Raw genomic sequence first — 20,312 nt, forward strand, 5'->3', positions numbered from 1 at the left:
AAAAATTCTTTTTTAAAAGAAATATAATATGTAATATATATAATATAATAAGACAAAATTTGTTTTATTTTGATAACAGCTTGCATTGAAAGGCTCTAGCTACAGTGGACTGCTTGAACGACATCATATTCACACCAAAAATGTAGAACATATTCTAGATAGTTTACGGTAAGTCTGTGGGATCAGCCATGGGTGGGCTTTTGTATTTAGGACTTTTAGTTTCTATTTTTACTAGCAGCTAATACATAGATTTTTTAGTAAAGTTTGCCATTATAAAATTATTTTCTGAAAAATTGTCCTGGCTCATGGAACTGATATTATAATATTTATAAGTAAATTTTTATTATATTCTGAAAATTTCACAGATTTTCAATTATTATTTGGTCTGCCTAAGAAGTGCCTTTTCTACAGAGTTAATTTTGTACACAGCAGGCTTCAACTGTATGAGTAATGTTTTATTTCTTAGAATTATATAGGTATTCATTATAATATTTTTTGAATGTCTAAAAATTGTAATTTTAGAAACCGTAGTTAATTCAGGACTAAATGAGTCGATGCATAAGTTTATGTGTATGCAAGAGAATTGGTATGAGGACATGCAAATTAGAACATACTTTAGTCACAATTTCAGTATCTGACACTCAGTATTTGTTGGGTTAGTCTTCTGGGCCATTTTGTATTAATGAATTTTAGCTTTAGAAAGAGGAAAGAAAATGAAATTCTAATTAATCAATATTGCTGTTTGTCAGGGGCTTTAAAAGATGTTTTAAAAGCACATGGAGATTTGGGATAGTTTATTTACTACTTCCTGGCTTAGTTAATTGGTTGTGTAGTTAAATGAAAATGAAGCTGACTTTACAAAGCTAAACATAAATTTGTTTATTTTAAATCTTTATTATAATAATCTGCCTTTCAAAAAACATACTCCTTTATGTTAGTGGAAATTTTATATACTCTTTCTTTTTTTATCTTAGGAAAGAGGGAATTGAGGTTCGTCTAGTAAAGAGGAGAGAATATGATGAAGAAACTGTTCGATGGGCAGATGCTGTCATAGCTGCAGGAGGTAATAGTTTTACAGAGATAAAGGTGTTTGAATATGGAAGTGCTCTTTAATACTAGTATTTCCAAATACCCTGTGGTCTAGCAGTAGTGAAGCCTTCGGAGTCCTACCACAGGACAAATTTTTTTTTGATTTTTAGGGTCAGGTTTAAAAAGATGCGCTTCAGAGAACATTCTACTTTTATAGTGAATGATGTTACTATGAGGTTCTGTGCATATTTTTCTTGTGTATATTTAAGGTGTACATTTAACTTCAAATATGATTCAAAGGATTATTTACAACTGTGTTTTGATTTAGTTATGTCAGTCTTAAAAAAAGGTTGAATTTAAGAATTTAATGAAATTAGATAAATTCTGTCCCTCTTTGGCCCCAGTATACTTACACTTATTTTTATCCTGAACTTTATTATTATTTTAGTGACCATTTTTTCTAAATTTTCACATTTTTTGGAGAGAAAAATCCAGAATTGGACTCTATTGTTGGATATATTCTCATTAAAATAATTTGTGAATTTGGACTGATGTTATGAGAGAGGGGAAGAGGACTGGCTAGTAGAAGTGGTAGGATTAGAACAGTGGTTCCCAGCTGGGGGATACTATTCGCATCTAATGGGTATAGAACAGGGATTCTGCCTCCCATCCTACGATGCTCAGGACAGCCTCCCACAACAAGGAATTATCTGGCCTAAAATTATCTGGTCAATCTTACCACTGTTGAGAAATTCTTCATTAGAGCGGGAGAGACAATACAGAAGGGATAGTGTGTAGAAAGGAAGTGGAGTAGACTGTGGCAGCCATCAGGAGGGGGTGAGGGTGTGCTTGTTAAAAGAACTAGTGTTCAAAATGTTAAAAACTAGTTTTATAACAAGTCTGGTTATGTCTTACATCCTTTAGGTGATGGCACAATGCTTTTGGCAGCAAGTAAAGTCTTGGACAGACTAAAACCGGTTATTGGAGTTAACACTGACCCAGAACGGTAAGGAAAACTTTTTGTGTGTGTGTGTGTTATACAGACGTTTATGCTTTGCTTTGCATAGTGTCTGTTTATGATAAGTCTTAGATATTGGAAGCTCTTCATTTTGTTGCTGTAAGAAGTTTACTATGGTTCATGCTGTTTAAGTGGAAGCATCACCATTCCTGGCTATTGTGAATGTTAGAACCATGTTCCAAAATCATTTTAGTGATGAAATTTAGGCATGTAGAATTGATCTCTATCTATAGTAGATTTCTCTTCTATGTAGTTATTTTCAAGGACATAACTCTCTTTTTTAGCCTAGTATGAGAAATATATATGTATTTAGCTGGCATTGCATGTAGAAAGTTATATGATAATTAAATGATATGGGATGGACAAGTCCTCAATGTTTGACTTCCCAGATAGTTTGGGAGTAGTGTCTTTGGCAGAATAGATCTGAGCCCTTGACCCAGGTGAGGATTGGTGACTTTTGGTGTTGCTGAAGATGGATGAGTTGATGATGTTCCATCTTCTACCCTTCCTATAGCTCTTGTCTACATTCCTGATTATGCCTTCACTGATTTCCTGGGTGACTTAATAAACAGACCAAACTCTATTATCATTTTTTTCCCTTTCCTCAGCTTCACTGACATTTATCCCTATTGTATTCCAGCCACCCACAGCCATGATCATCCCTGGACTTTGCGATCATCTAGAAGGTCTCCATCTCTCAAAACAGCAGTCTTTATGCCCTCAATCCTAGTAAATCTGCCCTTTGACTTTCAGTGTGTCGATCCACTCCATTTTTTTCTCTTAATTCTCCCTCACTTCATTCACTTTCTTGACAAATTTCTTAAATATTTTGTACCATTATCTTTCTGCTCAATCATAGATGAGTCTATTATCCTTTCTGTTCCTATATCAGCACTGCTGAGGCCATCTGGGAAAAAAAAAAATCATAGGAATTTGGCCTTGGGGGCCAAGTTTGGGCTTTGGTTGCCCAAATTTACTTCCAGTTTGTAATTTCTAGCTCTTAGATCTGAGCACTCAAAGTTACTCAATAGTCTTTCCCTGTGGCCCAGGTCATCCCTCATCCCCATTCTGTGTGGTAGCTACTTCAGGAGTGGTTCTCAGCTTCCCTGTACCCGTTGCTTTCCTTACCCTTCATCCTTTAACACACCCTTCTTTATCTCGGAGGAAATGAAGCTACTGGATTAGAACTTCAACTTTTTCCCCCTTAAAAATTTTTTTTTGTTCTGTCATTTGTTCCCTTTTTTCCTGTCTCCTTTTTGCACATGATTGCTTACAACCTAAAAACTTGTTCAAGACTGCCATCTTTCAAGAAAATTTAATAAATCTTTTACCCTTTGCCTCTTCTCTAGGCTGTTATCCCTTTTCCTTCCCTTTTCTCCCAGGCTTGGTATCTCCACTTTCTTACTCCACAGTTATTTTCTAAACCTTTGCAGTCTTTTCTGGATTTTCCCCTAACTGCTTCATTGACACTGGTTTTGCCTTACATAACAGTTGATATCCTGAACTTACTGGATATTCCTTTTCTTCCTTGATTTCTGGGAAATTTTTGGTGCTTTGTTGCATCTGTACTTCTTTGGCATTTATGACACCCCTTTCTTTCTGTTTATGTAGCTACTTCTTTGTCTCTATGTCTCTATCTCTTTTGAAGGATCCTATTTTTTGGTCACTACTCAAATACTGTTGTTTTCACATACTATCTTGATGCATGGATCATCTGCTGAAGCTGTGACAAAATGTCCTTCCCTCCTTTAATCAAATTGTTCTAGGGATCTGGTTATGAGTTTTAGAGATCCTACCTTTGAGTTTATTTCTTGCCATCCTCACTGCTATTAAACTTAGCTCAGGCCTTTCTAGTTTGTGTTTAAATTACAGCAGTAGCTTCCAGTCTCGTTCTTTCCAACCCATCCTTTATACTTTGCTGTAGTATTCTTTCTAAAGTACAAATCTGATTGTATCCACTCCTTAATTAAAATCCTTTAGAGCTTCCCCATCACTTTCAGGATACATTGCAAATTCCTTAACATACTATATATGATCTTTCACCATCTGTTATCTGTCTGCTTTTCTGGTTTCTTCTAGCCTCATTTACCCATAGGCACTATACATTCTTCAGCTAAAAAAAAAAAAAGACTAGTGCTACTCTAGGAATATTCTAGAATCTTTCCTAAAGGCTGTTCCTTTTTTTAAATTGTATTTTCCCCCAGTTTTATTGAGGTATAATTGGTATCTAAGCACTGTATAAGTTTAAGGTGTACATCAGATGAATGACTTGACTTACACATGTTGTGAAATGATCACCACAATAAATTTAGTTAACATCTGTCATCTCTTATAGCTACAAAAAAGGAAAAAAAGGTTTTTTTCCTTTATGATGAGAACTCTTAGGATCTACTCTCTTAATAACTTTCAAATATACCATACAGTAGTGTTAACTATGCCACTGTGTTGTACATTACAACCCTAGTACTTACTTACCTTCTAACTGGAAGTTTATATCTTTTGACTACCTTCATTCAGTCCCTCCTCCCCTAAACTGGAGGCTGTTCTAAGTGCAGTGTAATGTGTGAGCATCCTAATGCCATGGTTGGAGGCTCCCATATGGCAGCTTTAACTCTGGTGAGGAGCTTTGTTGATATTTAAGATAGCAAGGTGTGAAAGAGTAAGTGCAACTTCTCCAGAAGGCCCATGTTTTTCTCATGCCTTTGCCTAGAGTGTCCTTACACCACTTACTCATTGTGTAGCTCTTGTTCATTCAAGACTAGTGCCTCTCCTGGCTCTGACTGTGATTCCCTATCAGAGAGCGCTTATCTCTTCATATATTTTCTGCTTATTTGTCTCTTCCATTACACTATAAATTCCTTAATTATAGGACTTTTTTTTTAAAAAAAAGTTGGGTTTATTATTCATTTATTTCTATTTGGAGGAGGTACTGGTGATTGAACCTGGGACCTCGTGCATGTCAAGCATGTGTGCTACCACTTGAGCTATACCCTCCCACCCAAATATAGGACTTTTAATTTCTTTATCACTAGCACAGTATTACACAGAGTAGGCAATAAACATTTGAAAAATGAATGATTAATTAAATGATTTTAGGGAGCAGGGCTAGGACCCCAAGCTAGCTGGGTAAATATTTCCTGGGCATAAGTAATTGAGATCATTGATTCAGTAATTATTTTTTGATTGCCTTTAATGTTGGTGCATGTGTATTTTAGAACTTCGTAATGGCATATTTTTATACTATTAAAGGAAGAGATTCTTTAGTGATCACATTATATACAGTCTGTTGAAATATATTTTCCTTTAAAAGCTGGCTTAATACTCATTAGCTTGCAGGGATTTTGAAACTGGTAAGTAGAAGGTGTTGCTTCTCTAATTTCTACCTAGAATAATGTATCCTAGAAGTCTTTTGGTTTCTCTTTTTGCCTCCAGGCAGAAATGTATTAAGCCTCCTAGCTGTAACACAGGTTGCCTGACTTCTTTTTCGTAAGCACTGAATTGTCTCACAATCCTTAAATAAGCCTAGAAGTTAAATGTTCAACTTAAGTTTCTTCTTCTCTGTATTAGTTATCAAATGCACCATAACAAATTATCCCAAAACTTAGAGGCATAAAACAATAATGATCATTTATTATTTCTCCTGGTTTCTGTGTGTCAGGAATCCAGGAAGAGCTTAGCTGCGTGGTTTTGACTTGGGATCTCTCTGAGGTTATAGTCAGGTGTCACCTGGGGCTGCAGGCATCTGAAGGTTTGACTTGGGCTGGAGGATCTACTTCTAAGATAGATCACTCACATGGACTCCTCTAAATTAAATACATAATTTTAGTTATCTCTTCTGTATTCTGTACCACTATACTGACCCCTGTAAATAATTATGATGTTTAAATGCTTAATAATCAAAATGGTATAGAAGGCATATGATAGCCAACCTCCTAGTATTTATACCTATGTGGTTCCCTTCCCACTTCTGTATTCAATCAGGGCTGATCTTTGGGACCAATTAGAATATCATATGACAGTGTGTGGATTCCAAGGCCAGGTCATAAATGGTATTGCAGCTTCTGTATTGGTCTCTTGGATTGCTCATTCTGTAGCAAGTCAGCCATCATGATGTGAGGGTACCAAAGCAGCCCTCACGTGGAGATGCTCATACAAAGGGAATTGAGGCCTCTTGCCAGCAGCTAGCACCAGAGAATAAGCCACATTGAAAGTGAATCCTTCAGGCCAAGTCTAGATTCTTCTCTCTAGAGTATTTTAGAATTGCAGTTGACCTCAGGTAGGTCAGGTGACTATCAGATGACTGTTGATAACTTATAATCTTAGCACTGTGTACAAGTATTGCAATAAATATAAAAATTTTAAAAACCTATTCCCTGACTAAGTTTCTTAACCTCAATGTTGACTCTCTTAGGTAAATTATCGATTAGTCACAACTTTGTAAAAACCTTTTTCTCTGCTTTTCACATTTGTAAGTTAATTTATAGTCATTAGTAAGGACTTGTTTTGCCAGGCCTACTTTCAGCCTTTCCCTCAAGATTGAAGCATCATGTAAATGATGATTGGGCTTTCTGGACCCTTTTCCTCACGTTAGATTCTGTATCATCTCATCTTCTATAGCAACCTGTAGGCAATCTTAACACTTTATAACTTATGATTTTTAAAAAAATTTCTGTCTTCCACATAAAGCCATTAACTCTTTGAAGGAGTTCATCCTTATATATTTTTAAATAAATGAAGGATTGCATTGTATTAATCTTTCTGAGTTTCTTACTGACCTGGAATATCTTAAATGACATTTAAAAAGAATTTATGGTTTAAAACAGTTTCTCATAAATTGATTCCTCAGAATAACCTTTTGAGCTTGATAGTTTTATTGCCATGTTAGAGATGAGGAAGCTGATTAAGCTAACGTAACTTACCCAAAGTTAACAGTTAAATAACTTAAAGGTAAGATGCAAACACCACTATACCAATAGATAATTTTGCAGGGAAATCAATCAGTGGCAAATTTGCTGTCATTTTTAGATTCACTGTAATGTGGAAACTTAGGTAGTATTGTGTATTATGTCATTAAAGCTGAATGTCAACTGTTTCTACCTGGGTTTTTTTTGTTTGTTTGTTCTTGTTGAAATTGCAGACAATTTTGTGGCAAAATGAAGTCTAGAGTAGAATTTTTAAAATTTTATATCTAATTTTTGTAGTTTAGTGATACCTTTTGAATTAAGTACTTTTTTTTCTTCTTCCTTTTGCACCATCCAAATCCCTTTTAAAAAGATCTGAAGGTCATTTATGTCTTCCTGTTCGATATACGCATTCCTTCCCAGAAGCCTTACAGAAGTTCTATCGTGGTGAGTTCAGGTAGGAATTTCTTACTGTTATTCTGCAAATATCCTATTAAGGTAATAAGATAATAATAGTAATCTTATTATTGTTATGTACTTATTAATGTGTGCCATTAAAACTGCTGTTAAACAGAACAAATTAGATAATGTTTGGATTAGTCTACAGTTTCAACAGTAGCCAGAAAAATATTACATAATTTGAGTTACAAACACATCTAACTTGCCTTCTTCCAGTCCAGTTGGAACTGTATGGAGAAACTCTGCCAAATGCTACTTGGCCTGTAATGTAATTGCAAATAGAGGTTTCTCTCCTTCAGTGAGAGAGAGGCCATGTCTCTACTTTCCTAAACTTGTTAAATGTTTTTAGCAGTTTGGTAGAAGGATGATTAAAACTGGTGGCTAAAATTGAGTGTTCAGATTCTCTGAGTTTGTACATTTTTTTATCCTCATCTTCTCCCATCCGGAATGACTGAGAGTTGGAATTTCTCCAACCATGCTGGGATTCCTGCTGTCTCTATGTTAAGTGTTTCTTAAGCAGTGGATGTGTTTTTTCATATTTCTTTCACTTAATTTGTTTTGTGGTCAGACGGTCCTGAAAAGAGGAGGGTAGAGGTGGGAGCTGAGATGAGGTTGGCCAGTTGTATTAGAGAGAGCCAAGTTTGAGTACTTAGCCTGGCTTTTATAGTTTGAGAAAGCTTTTTCTCCAGGTATTTGTGAAATGGTATTAAATCTTCTTGTCTTCTGGAATTGTTTTGTTAATAATGATTCTAGTCATTTCAGAAGTTTGGCATCTCTACAAATAACCAATTTATAGCTACCAAGTGGGAGTATATTTTTGTATACTTATCTACTAGAATCTGTCCCGTTGGCTTCTTGATACATCAGTATTTGATTTTGAAATCAGTTAAACCTGATTCTTTTTTTTTCTTTACTTTCACCAAAAATGTCATTTAAGTTTTGGTGTAATCTTAAGTGTTATAGTGTTTGTTATTCTTTTTTCTCTTACTTTAAAAAAAAAAGCATCATTACAGATTTTAGGAGAGGGAAAAGCATCGTTATAAATTTTAAGGGATTTTTATCTAATCTGACCACCTTAGCATAGTATCATTTTAAGTTCAGAATGCTTTTTTTTATATGTTATACTTTTTGATGAGCAAAACACAACTGTATTTAGCTCAGCATGTTGGGTTTAATGAATACTCAATAAAGAATTTGACTTTAATTCAAGTCATTTAGGCAGTTTTGTATAGACACATTAGATAGTTCCATTATAATTGAGAAGAGAAATAAATGCCTAAATCTGTCTTTGAGCAGTACAAAGGTATTTATGATATAATTTGTTTATTGAATAACTAGTTTTTTAATAGGAGTGTTTTAATTTGGCTAATTATAATCCTTAGTTAATTTATTCTGTGTTAATTTGCTTTTCCCTTCACTCTTTTAAGATGGTTGTGGAGGCAGCGAATCAGGTTATACCTTGAAGGGACCGGCATCAACCCTGTTCCTGTCGACCTTCATGAACAGCAGCTAAGTTTGAATCAACATAGTAGAGCCTTCAACATTGAGAGAGTTCATGATGCAAGTAGGTGGACTGGGAATTAGATGTGTTTGGGGTGATATTTAATTTATAGTTCCTTTAATCTCTAATTTCTAGAAGTGGTCACTTATAATGAACTTATTTGGGGATTTTGGTGCCACTGACAACACTTAGGAAAGTACAATTGGACTACCTGAGTTGTAAAATTTGTTATAATTAGATTCTGAAATAAGAAATATAGCATATTTCTATAAGAAATGTTTTCTGGGGTGAATTTGAAAACTAGTTGATTGGGGAAGGACTACAAAATGTCCAAAAGGATAGTTGATATTTCGGGAAAGATTCTTGGCCTTAATCTTTGAAATGTCAGAAAGGAAAAAGAAAGTGGTAGAAAGAAAGTGAACTAATTTGTGCAAGATTTCATACTACTTAAACATTTATATACTTATATTTAAATATATTTACCATAGTTCTAGTTATTAAAACTTTTTTATTAGAAAATTTTGTATCCCAGACTTAAGATTTGTATTTCAAATATTTGTGTAAGATGCTAAGAGAATGTTAGCATACAGTGATATGATATGCAGCTTTTTTGTTGTGTTAAAGTGAATTCTCAGTTTTGAGCTAATTTGATTATAATTTAGCGATATTTTCCTACTTTTGCTAGTAACTGTGAGACTTTCATGATGCAAGACGATCCCAAGAGATAATCCTATTTGTTTCTTTTTTTGGAAGAGATGTAATTAGGTTCATTTATTTCTTATTTTTTTAACAGAGGTGCTGAGAATTGAACCCAGAACCTCAAGCATGCTAAGCACAGTCTCTACCACTGAGCTGTATCCTCTCACCTAGTGTAATCTATCCTTTAACTAGATTGTATTTGTGTACAAGTTAAGGAAGAATTCATTTTTATTACCTTTATACCTTCAAGGGAAATAGGGTTGATTTATTTATTATTTAAAAAAAATCTTAATCGCATAAACTAGCAACTTTCTTATCTGCAAGGCTCATTGTATTAATTTGAATAAGTTAATTGATTTCATTAACAATCCCAGAATCTTGGTGGCTTAACATACTGAAGATTTATTTCGAGCTCATCTCATTGTCCAATGGATGTTCAGGCAACCTCCAAACAAGGCTCCTACCATCTTCTAAGGCCTCGAGTCTTCAGTTGGGCCCTCTGTAGCTTGTGGGGAGAAAATGGCTGTGAGAGCCTGGAGGACCCTTAGGGAGGGTTTAGGAGTGGGCTTTTTCACTACTTTTGCTCATATTCCACGGCCATTACTAGTCCCATAGGTAGAACATAGTCTAACAGTTGATAGTGTGGGAGAATTACACAGTGTTGTGGTCTCTGTCACGAGTATAACAAGTCCGTATTTAAAAATACAAATTATAATTAATTTTGTAATCCATTCTCTTAAATAGAAAATTGTTTCTTGGTATTGAGTCTATCTTTTCATGTCCTATGGAAGCAAGTTATAAATGAGCAGATTATAAATGAGCATATAAATTCATGAGTAGATAATGTTTGGTATTCAATTAGCATGAAAGAAAATATAAGCAGAATTAATGAGATGAAGCAATTTTACATAATCTCTTCCTCCTTTAATAAAGGATTTTAGGTGAAATTCAGCAAGCATACATCATAAAAGTGCAATACAGAAATGAAAATTAGGATGAGGAAAAATAGGAATAGAGGTAGAAAGTCAAGACCATATAAAAGAAAAACATGTGGTTACAGTTTGGTAAGATTTTAGATTTATTGGTTAGTAATATTTAGTGAGTACTGACAAAGAATACAAACTATGGTTACCAAAGGGTGGGGAGGGATAAATTAGGGGTTAGGAATTAACAGACACACATTGCTATATATAATAGACGAACAACTAGGACCTGTTGTATAGCACAGTTTCTTGTAATAACATAATGGAAAAGTAGCTGAAAAGAATAAATATATATGTATGTATATGTATAACTGAATCACTTTGCTATATACCTGAAACATTGTAAATCAACTACACTTCAATAAAAAAAAAATTTTAGTGAGTACTTAATGTTAGTTGAGCATTTGCAGAAAATCTGTGGGGAGATGTAAAACATTCCATTAGTAATTACCCTATGTAAAGAAAAATAATTTAAACAATAAATTTTAGCTATTTAATTTATAAAACTTGTCAGATATGAAAATGTGAATATATCTAGTACCAAATTAAGGCAGTTCCGAAAGTTAGATTTTGCAGTTTTAAGTAAATCAGATTTGATTAAAGACATCAAATTTTTTATATACCTTTTTCTGTTAAGTTCTTTCTACTATATTATTCTGAGATTTAGCTGATAAGGTTAACCCATTATGTAATTTGGTCAAATACGTTTTCAAAAGTTCTTTGGTATCGTAGTAACTTGGTGTAATCAAAAGGATAGTTGGGCTACTTTAGGCAGTTATAATCCAAAAGAAATGAGATACATGCAATCAATGTTCAATAAACGTATAAACAAAAGAATGTAATAGGTCACAAGTCAGAGGAGAATATTAGATCAGTGGTTGTGCTGGTGACAATGGTGGAAAGTTTTTTTTAGTGTACTAAGTGTCTAATGTGTATTCGATACCTGTGCACTTTACCCTGAAACGTAGCATCTTAAAACATGAGAAATTACCTCAGAATTTAGTATCTTAAAACATAATTATTATGATTTCACAGAGATTATGAAGGTCAAGAATCCAGGAGTGGCATAGCATGTTAGTTCAGGTTTAGGGTTTCTCAGGAGGTGACAGGCTGTCTGCAGGGACAGCAGTATCTGAAGACAAGACTGGGACTGGAAGATCTGCTTCACAACCCTTCATGTGTATGTTAGCAAGAGGCTTCAGTTCCTCACATGTTGACTTCTCCATTGGACTGCTCATAAAGTACCTTCCCCCAGGGCAAGTGATCTGAGAGAGTGACCAATGTAGAAGTCTTTTTAACTGAATCTTTGAAGTGACGTATCATTACTTCTGCCCTACGTTGGTCCCATAGACCAATCCTGGTATGACGTTAGAGGGAGAGTTAGACAAAAATGTGAATACCAGGAGGCGGGACTCCCTGGGGACCGTATTAAGGCTAGCTGCCAGAATTGAAGTGGACTTTTAAGCTTTGACTTAGGAAAAAATGGGAAGGAGACAGAAAAGGGAATTTGTCCCATAGTGCTTGCCCAACAGGAGATACATGGGCGCAATGAATCTGCTATTGGTGACGTTGAGAAGATGGGGCTGGCATTTCCAGTTGGAGACTGGTGAAAGATAAGAGAAACCATTTGAAGGTGGCAATTACAAGTTTGATACAGAAAGCAGTGGGAATTCTTTGGAGGATTTTGTGTGACGGAATGATGTTTAAATAATCATGAAGGAAGATTACTTAAGCTGTGCGTACAACCTTATAGAGTAAAAAAAAGATGACTTCTTTTTGGAGTCATAAAAGGAGATGTGGTTGTTTCTCCACTGCTGCCATTGCTAAAAAACACTCAGATTTTTCTGTTTGAAAAAAATCTGATTTTTAAAGTAACTCATTTGGTGTCCAACATGAACCATCCATGTAACTTGCTGCTTAAATCCAAAATGGCTCTTCTTTGGAGTACTTGATCATTTCTACTTCTGAAGCCTCCAGAATAAAACTAAGTCAATTTTGACAACGTGAATTTTATGCTATGGATAAATATATTTCATCACTCTTGAAGAATTGTTTCAAGGAGAACTAAGGTTTATTTTGGAGAGACAGAGGCTTCGTTGCAGCTATAATGTTTAGGTGATTTTGAGGGTTTAAATTGTGAATACTTTAAATGAGAGATATTTAATTTAGATGTTAATAATGTTAAAGTATAGATTCTGTTAAGACAAAAATATGAATACTTTAATATTTTATAAATTTATATGATAATATTTCTAAAGTTTACATCTTGAATTTTTTTTGTTGTTGTTTTCATTATCTGCAGGGTTTGAGGCTTCTGGACCCCAGCTTTTGCCAGTGAGAGCACTAAATGAAGTCTTCATTGGGGAGAGTCTATCATCCAGGTACTTTTAAACCTGTGATTTTGAGTTTGAAATTTAATATTTTAGTAATTTTTATGCTATTTATTCAACTTATACAACCTAAGATTTGTGAATAATTAATACTGCATAAATAATAGAAATGAATTATTTAATGAAATATTTCCAAACTTCTGTACATATTATTACATGTTAAAGAGGAAAGAAGGCCTTATTACCAAAAATGTTTGTAAAACCCTAGGATAAACAAAGTTATTCAGACTTCTTTACTGCAGTGTTTCCCAGAGCCTTTAATCTATCGTATAGGACCTTTATAAATGTCTATGAGAATGATATGTTTGCAATCGATGTAAAACTTTGATCTTATAAAAAGTCCATATTAAAATTTCCCTACTAACTCTCTTAATAGTGTTTTAAAGCTGATTTATTTGTTTGCTTGTTTTAATCCAGGATCCAGTTAAGGATCATGCATTTGGCCATCATGGCCCTTAGAGTGAATTAAGGACAATTCGTTAGCCCCACCCCTGTTTTGTCATTTATGATATTAACATTTTTGAATGGTCTAAACCAATTTCTTATGCAGAATGTTCTTTATTTTGAATTTGTATGATTTTTTTTCTCTGCATAAGATTAGGACTAAGCATTTTTGGCAGGACTACTGCATAGGTAATACTGATCCTTCTTAGTGTAATAAAAGGCAAGCGTATTGATAGTTTAAGATTTGTAACCATTATTACCAAAAATTAAGGTCAGTGAAGTTCTTCACTAGGAATATAGAAATATAATATGTGTTTTATTGATAAAATCTGTTTTGTGAGTATTGAATATAAATTAGGCTTAAATTGTCAGTAGAATTTTTTGCAAAACTTTGTGTGACATTAGTTACCAGTTATAAAATGATTTCCATAATGTAAAGTTAATATGATTCTTGGTAGTACTTTAGAACTTTCATTCTCATTTTTGTAGATGTAGGTAAATTAGGGGTGAGGGTTAGAGATGAATCTGTACCCTACTTTCCTGCTATCAGAACCACATGACCCTTTGAAGGTCATGGAATGATCCCCTAGTTTACTGAGAGTTCCATATATTCTATTTATCATCAGTTATATCATTTTATAGGAAGTTTAATTATGGGTGAGAAAAGTTTGTCTTAAAAAAGCCGTATTTTAGCCAATAACTTAATTCAGGTGGTACTGAAAAGTACAAAGCCTGATTCAACAGAATGCTTTTTGTGTTGTTGTAATTATTTTGATTCATGTAATTTTAAATTTATCAATAAAATATATTGAGCACCCTCTATGGGATGTAAAGATGTATAAGATAAAGGTAGTGGTATCTTAGTTTTTTGGAAGATAGTAAATAAAATACATCATTAAAAATTATTAAAACTAAAATGTATTCTTCAAAGAAATCAAATAAAAAAATATTTTTAAAGGACTTAAAAATATAGTAAAGTGATGACACAACATTGTAAACTGACTGTACTTCAATAAAAATATATATACAAAAATATAAAAATATAAAGATGTTTATTTTAATATAGTAAAACTTATGCTATATATAAAGGTTTTGCTTTTGCTGCATATCAATTTTGAAGCAATATGAAAATGAATAATGGATACATTTATGTCATAAGAGAGAAGGAGGGAAATGTAACTCTAATTAGTGATATAATCTAGTCATTATTGCTAAGGACATTGGACAGAAGAGAGCAACAACTTTAAAATGAGATTGGAGAAAGTCTACATTAAAATACGTAGATGATAAAGATAAAGATGTTTTGTGAGTTTATACTTAACTCTGGGGAAGCCATTTAATGGCTTACATTATTCTGTTTGTGTATCTTAAAGGTTGTAACTTCTGAGAGCTTGCACTAGCATTGCTTTATGATTTGTACTTACTAAAAAATAACTTACAAAAGGAAGAGAACTGGGATCGGTTGATAGACTTTGGGAATTTAGTGAAATCCCATTAGGAGATTTTTAGATAGAATGCTTTTATCTTCTGTGGCAGTAGTGATTTGGTTGGTTTACCCCTAATATCTGATGCTGGTTCTTTTTGTGGTCTTTGATGCCTCACCTTATATCTTTACTAAGATAAGGACAGCAATGGGTTGGCTTCTGATGCTACTGAAAAAGGTTTAATTAACTACTGGAAATATTAGAACTTATTTTTAAAGTTTTATTGACATAGACCCTTAGTAAAAGGAAATGAGCATTTGCTGGATGCCTGCTACGTCAGGCACTGTGCATATGTGTATGTTATCGTATGTAGCCTCATAGCAACTCTGTAAGAAAGGTAGTTAGTTATATTTATCAGTGAAAAAATTGAGATTTGGATTAATTTTCCCAAGGTCATGTAATTAGTTAATTAGCATCAGAACTATCATATAAACCCAGCATTTCTGATTTCAGATCCTGTATTGAGTTACTGTGAATAAAACTTGTGAAGTATTGCCTGTTTTTTAAACTGCTGCTTCCTTGTGCAAGCTTTCCTACTGGCAATGCTATCTTGAGGCCATCTTGTATTATTTCTTACATAGTATCTTGCTTATTGCTTAAAGCAATAAACAGCACCCTCAGTAGATGGTAATTACTATTTACTTTAAAGTTTCTAACCTACCTACTAGAATAGAAGCTTCAAGAAGACTGTCTATTACGTTTGCCATTAAGTCCCCAGTACCTAGCACAGTGTTTATTAAAACATATTAGGCACTTAATAAATATTTATGGAATGAATAAATGCTGATGGGTCCTGCCAGATGTTCTCATTATCTCCATTTTATAGGGAAGTCTGTGGCTCAGAGAGCCGAAGTAATTTGCCCCAAGTCACACAGTTAATAAATAACAAAGCCAGGGTAAGCCTGTGCTTTTCTTCAGTGTGTCATACAACAGAATTCTAGTCTTCCTGAAAACTTAAGTGCTTTGCTTGGAAAATATGAACTGCAGCAATATTGTTCCTGCCTCATTTATAATGTTCTTAAACTTAAGAACATTTTAAAAGCCCAATTTTTTTTTTCTTTTCTTCTATTTGTTCTAACCTAGAATGTCTTATTCTTGGGCTGTAGCAGTGGACAGTTTAAGAAGAAGTATACCCACTCTAAAGGGACTGTGAGTTTTATTGCTGCCTTAAAAAAATAATTTCCCTGAAACCAAAATTCTATGAGTTGACTATGACTAATCTTGATAAACTTGCATGTGAGAATGACACTAAATTTGCTCATTGTTTTGGGTTCATCTCTCACCTGACTGGACCTTTCCTTTTCTCCACCTCTGCTTCTCTTCTATCCCCACTTACCCCTAATCTCTTGTTTCCGTGTGATTCTGTCATAATAGCAGCCATCCCTATGGATTTGGCTGGCTTGTCTGTGTATAATAGGCTCCTAATGTACCTAAAATTTCTTATTTTCCAGGAGGAAATAACAAGGCTATGAAATAGGCTAAATGTGAATATCAGGCTTGTTATCTTTTATTTTTATGAAGAACGCTGACTTCAGAGAGAAAATGACAGAGTTGTATCATATAAAACCTTCACAGATTAAGAGCTTGGCAGAAGTTGAAAGGGTTAGAATAAGAGCTAAATTATCCATTGAGTGCTAGTATTTGCAAGCATATCTAATAATTGTCATTGTTTTGAAAAGATGTATTTCGTTAAGGGATTATTTTAATTTTTTAATTTGCTGTAGAAAAGTAACCCAGTGTTGATTAGTGACACAGTTATTTTAAGATATAGCTCACAAAATAGGCTTTTACGTGTGTCAAAATTTCTTTGAATAGTTGCAAATCGTTTATGCATTCATTCAGTTAAAGAATAGTGTCATTTTTGCTGGTGTCAGAAAACTCATTTGATTCCATATTTATGAAATACTCTAATAGTTTTGTCCACTGATCCAGGACTGGTTGAGAATTTTCTTTAGAACTTTATCATCTCTCCTAGCTTACTATCAATTCAAAGGCACATTGGTATGTAACATAAGAAACAAGAGTTTAGCAGGAACTATTGGTGACTTAAAGGATTAGATACAGATTTAGATATATCAAGGGCTGGCTACCAAGAATGAAACTCACCTAGAAATGATATTTTCTCTTTGAATTTTGAGATAAGGCTCTGTATGTTTCCATAAAAGCAGTAGCAGCAAAAATTTATAAGAAGCTCCTGTTTGAAATGTTGAAGTATTGATAGAAAGGAGCATATAGGTCAGAGAGGGAGGCAGACATGCAAACTTTAAAAAAGGTTTTTTTTTGTTTGTTTGTTTTCTTTTACTTACTCAATATTGGAATCACCATCACAATGTGTGTGCGTGTTAAATCAGGTATGTCTAAGTTAAGCTGCCTACTTAGATTTCATCAGCTCTGAAAAAGACTGTGTTTGTCTTATTTACCATGAGACAGAAGTTCAGCAGATCCAGTTTTATATTCTCAATTTATAGGGCTTCCTACTACGAAATTTCAGTTGATGATGGTCCATGGGAAAAACAGAAGAGTTCGGGGCTTAATTTGTGTACTGGAACGGGATCAAAGGCCTGGTGAGTAACTTGGGATGTTCCTTATCAACTTTTGTGAAATGCTTTAAGTAATGTAATTTACTTGATGTCTCATATCAGTGTATCTAAGGCCTCTAATACCCAAGAGGTAGCCTGGTGTTGTTATGCTGGTTGGCTCATCAGTTGGGTCCAGGAGTCCAGCTTTGACTTCTTAGATTATAGCTGCAGCCTGGATTTGGTCATTATTTAGCTTTCTGCACTGGATTTGTAATGGGAAAAAAGAAAATGAGAATGTGTTTAGGGACTATGTGTTTTTTAAAAATGAATATTTTATATAATAGTAAAGAAATGAAAACAAAGTACAATACCAAAAATATGCTGGAGTTTTGTGTATTCGAGCCCTAACTGGCAATAACCAGGGACATCCTGTAACTTGTTTATCCTGTGACCTTTCTCTGGAAAGTCTCTTCTGCTTCTCAGTACACACATGCACGTGCCTCCCAAACTTTTATCTGTAGCTGTCTTCTCTCTTGAGTACAAACTCATATTCTAAAATTACCTACTACATAGGATGTTAATAGCAATTCAGATTCAACACATTCAAAACTGAATTTATTGTCATCAGTGTTTCTTCCTGCGTTCCCTGTCTTAATGGTGTCACTGTTAACCTTGACTTTGTATTCTAGAGAAAACACATTACTTTCTAAAATCTTGCTCTTATCTTTGAGTCTCCCTGTTCTCCCCTCTACACACACCAGTTTCTAAATCCTATCAGTTGTACTTCTGAAGTCCTAGCCCCCTAGTTTCTGCTATTTCTTTGGAATAGTACCCCATCTTTTGAGTGAGTATTTGTGCTTCACCCTTTATTTATTCTTCAGGCTGTCATTCAGTCTATCACAGAGCAATATTTCCGAAATGTAGATATGTCTCACTATTTCCCTTGTGTGCTTTAAAGCTTTCATTGACTCCTGACTATGTTCAGATTACTCAGGTTGTTACATAAGGCCCTTCAAATGTGACCTAAGCTTCCTTGCCAGCCTATTCCTGCCCGACCTCTAACCTATCTGCACGCTAGCAACACGGCCAGCTGCTTACAATTCTCAACGCAAGCCATATTCTGTCTGGGCTTTTTGTTTTTGCTCAATGCAACTTCTTCCTGCATTGAATACCTGAACGTTCTCTACTTTCCATCCACTGGCTGAAAAATCCAGTCTTCAAATGTCATTTTCTATAGGAAATCTTTACTAGGACCTAGTTCCTTTATAAGCCTACTTAATTACTCCCTTTTTATGTCCTTCCTCAGCACTCTTTCCTCATAGCACTGTTACAGCACTTAGCACATTAGTACTTTCTGATAAGCTCATACCCAGTTAGTTTGAGCAAGTTGAGGCACAGGGATGGTGACTAGTGATTTTTTTCCTGCTTAACTTTTTGTGTGCATAGCACAGTACTTAATACATACTCACTCAAATACTTTTGAATGAATGACGCCATGTACACAAACACAGCTAAAGCAGTGCTTATCAGACCTTCAGTTTGATTGTTTAAAATGGAGTTTTATTTCCTCTGCCACACACTGTGTAGTTGAATCCTGTGTTGATGTTGCATTTAAATATGGCTTAGATTAGAAGTTCAGTCTTCTCTTTGTTGCTTGTTAGAGGCTCCCATGTCTGCTGTGCTGTAGTGTAGAACCAGCTCACTGTGTCTGTCTCTCTGTGTCCTGCCTCTGCCCCCTTGGTTACGCAGTCCCTTTCCCTCTCTGCTCAGCCCTGTGCAGCGTGCTTGCTTCTGACATGTTCTACTCTCCTCCCTCTCACTACTGATAATTCTTTGATTATGATTTCATTTCTCATTTATCTTTTGATCCTTTTTCTCTTCAGAAAGTAGAGAGGAAAGAGAAGCCTAGGGTCCAGGGTGCTGAGGGAAAGCTGTATGTTCTGTATATTAATGATTTCAATTTATAGCACTACCATTTTTGAGCACTTCTTTGTCACTAGTAAGTCTCAAAAATACTCTGAAATTAGGTGATTTTACTTTTATTAACAATATAAAAAGTCTCAGAAGTTAACTGACTTGCCCAAAGACAAGTGGCTAATTAATGGTGAAGGTAGGATTTAAATTCTGGACAAACTGTAGACTCCTGAGCCACAGAAGGAGGAAAAGCATGGAGGGTCCCTTGTGGGAGGCTTATGAGACTTGATTAGAAGTGTTGCCCATGATATCCACTCTCATGCCTTTAGCTAGAACTTTGTTATGTGTTATATGGCAAGAAGGGATGGAAAATACAGCCCAATTATGTGCCAGGTGGGGAAAATGAGTTCGGGGATTAGCTGTCTCATCTTTGCATTTCGAAAAATTCTTCCACAAGACATAGGATGTAGGGGCTGTGTTGCATAGCAGGTGTCTGAATTTTTGCATTGTCACCTCTGTGCCCTTCCCAGTGTGAACTGTCGCTTGCAGCGTACACCAGGGGAAGCACTGCGGAGGGGGATCGTTTACGTTTCCAGCCAGTCCTGAGGCTGTTCCCAGTCCTCCTCCATACACTCCGTCCTGGCAGACGTAATTAAGGGTGAGGAGGTGTTCTTAAGTAAGAGTTTTACTAGCTGGTGAGGATATGAGACTCTCTTTGTCTTTCAAGTTGTTAGTCTTTAATAGAATTTATGTCTAATTTCAAACTGGAACTCAGAATGGTGAAGTTTGTAGATCTAAGCAGAAAAAATTGTTGTGTGCTAGCTGACATCTGCTCTGGCATATGGTTTGTCTTTGATGTAGAATGTAAACCGTTAGAGTGAATTGGCTGAGATTCAGATTACAGCCACAGGAATTAGTTTTAATTTAACCCCAATTTAGAGGACTTAGTTTCTGCTGATTTGCGGTGTCCC

The 20,312-nt window shown here is 34.9% G+C and overlaps 1 protein-coding gene across 2 annotated transcripts in view; it reads left to right on the top strand.

Moving 5' to 3' along the window:
- The window catches only part of NADK2 (NAD kinase 2, mitochondrial), a 42,457-nt gene that overhangs the window by 13,141 nt on the left and 9,004 nt on the right, over positions 1–20,312 (top strand). For both annotated transcript variants that reach the window (XM_072958770.1, XM_072958771.1), the window contains exons 2-8: positions 80–168; positions 975–1,063; positions 1,954–2,035; positions 7,322–7,405; positions 8,835–8,971; positions 12,893–12,971; positions 17,377–17,472. In XM_072958770.1, the coding sequence (XP_072814871.1) occupies positions 80–168; positions 975–1,063; positions 1,954–2,035; positions 7,322–7,405; positions 8,835–8,971; positions 12,893–12,971; positions 17,377–17,472 (656 nt within the window). The remainder of the gene's footprint in view (positions 1–79; positions 169–974; positions 1,064–1,953; positions 2,036–7,321; positions 7,406–8,834; positions 8,972–12,892; positions 12,972–17,376; positions 17,473–20,312) is intronic.

The sequence above is a fragment of the Vicugna pacos genome, chromosome 3 (genome assembly GCF_048564905.1).
Source record: "Vicugna pacos chromosome 3, VicPac4, whole genome shotgun sequence".
In the NCBI taxonomy this organism is placed as follows: domain Eukaryota; kingdom Metazoa; phylum Chordata; class Mammalia; order Artiodactyla; family Camelidae; genus Vicugna; species Vicugna pacos.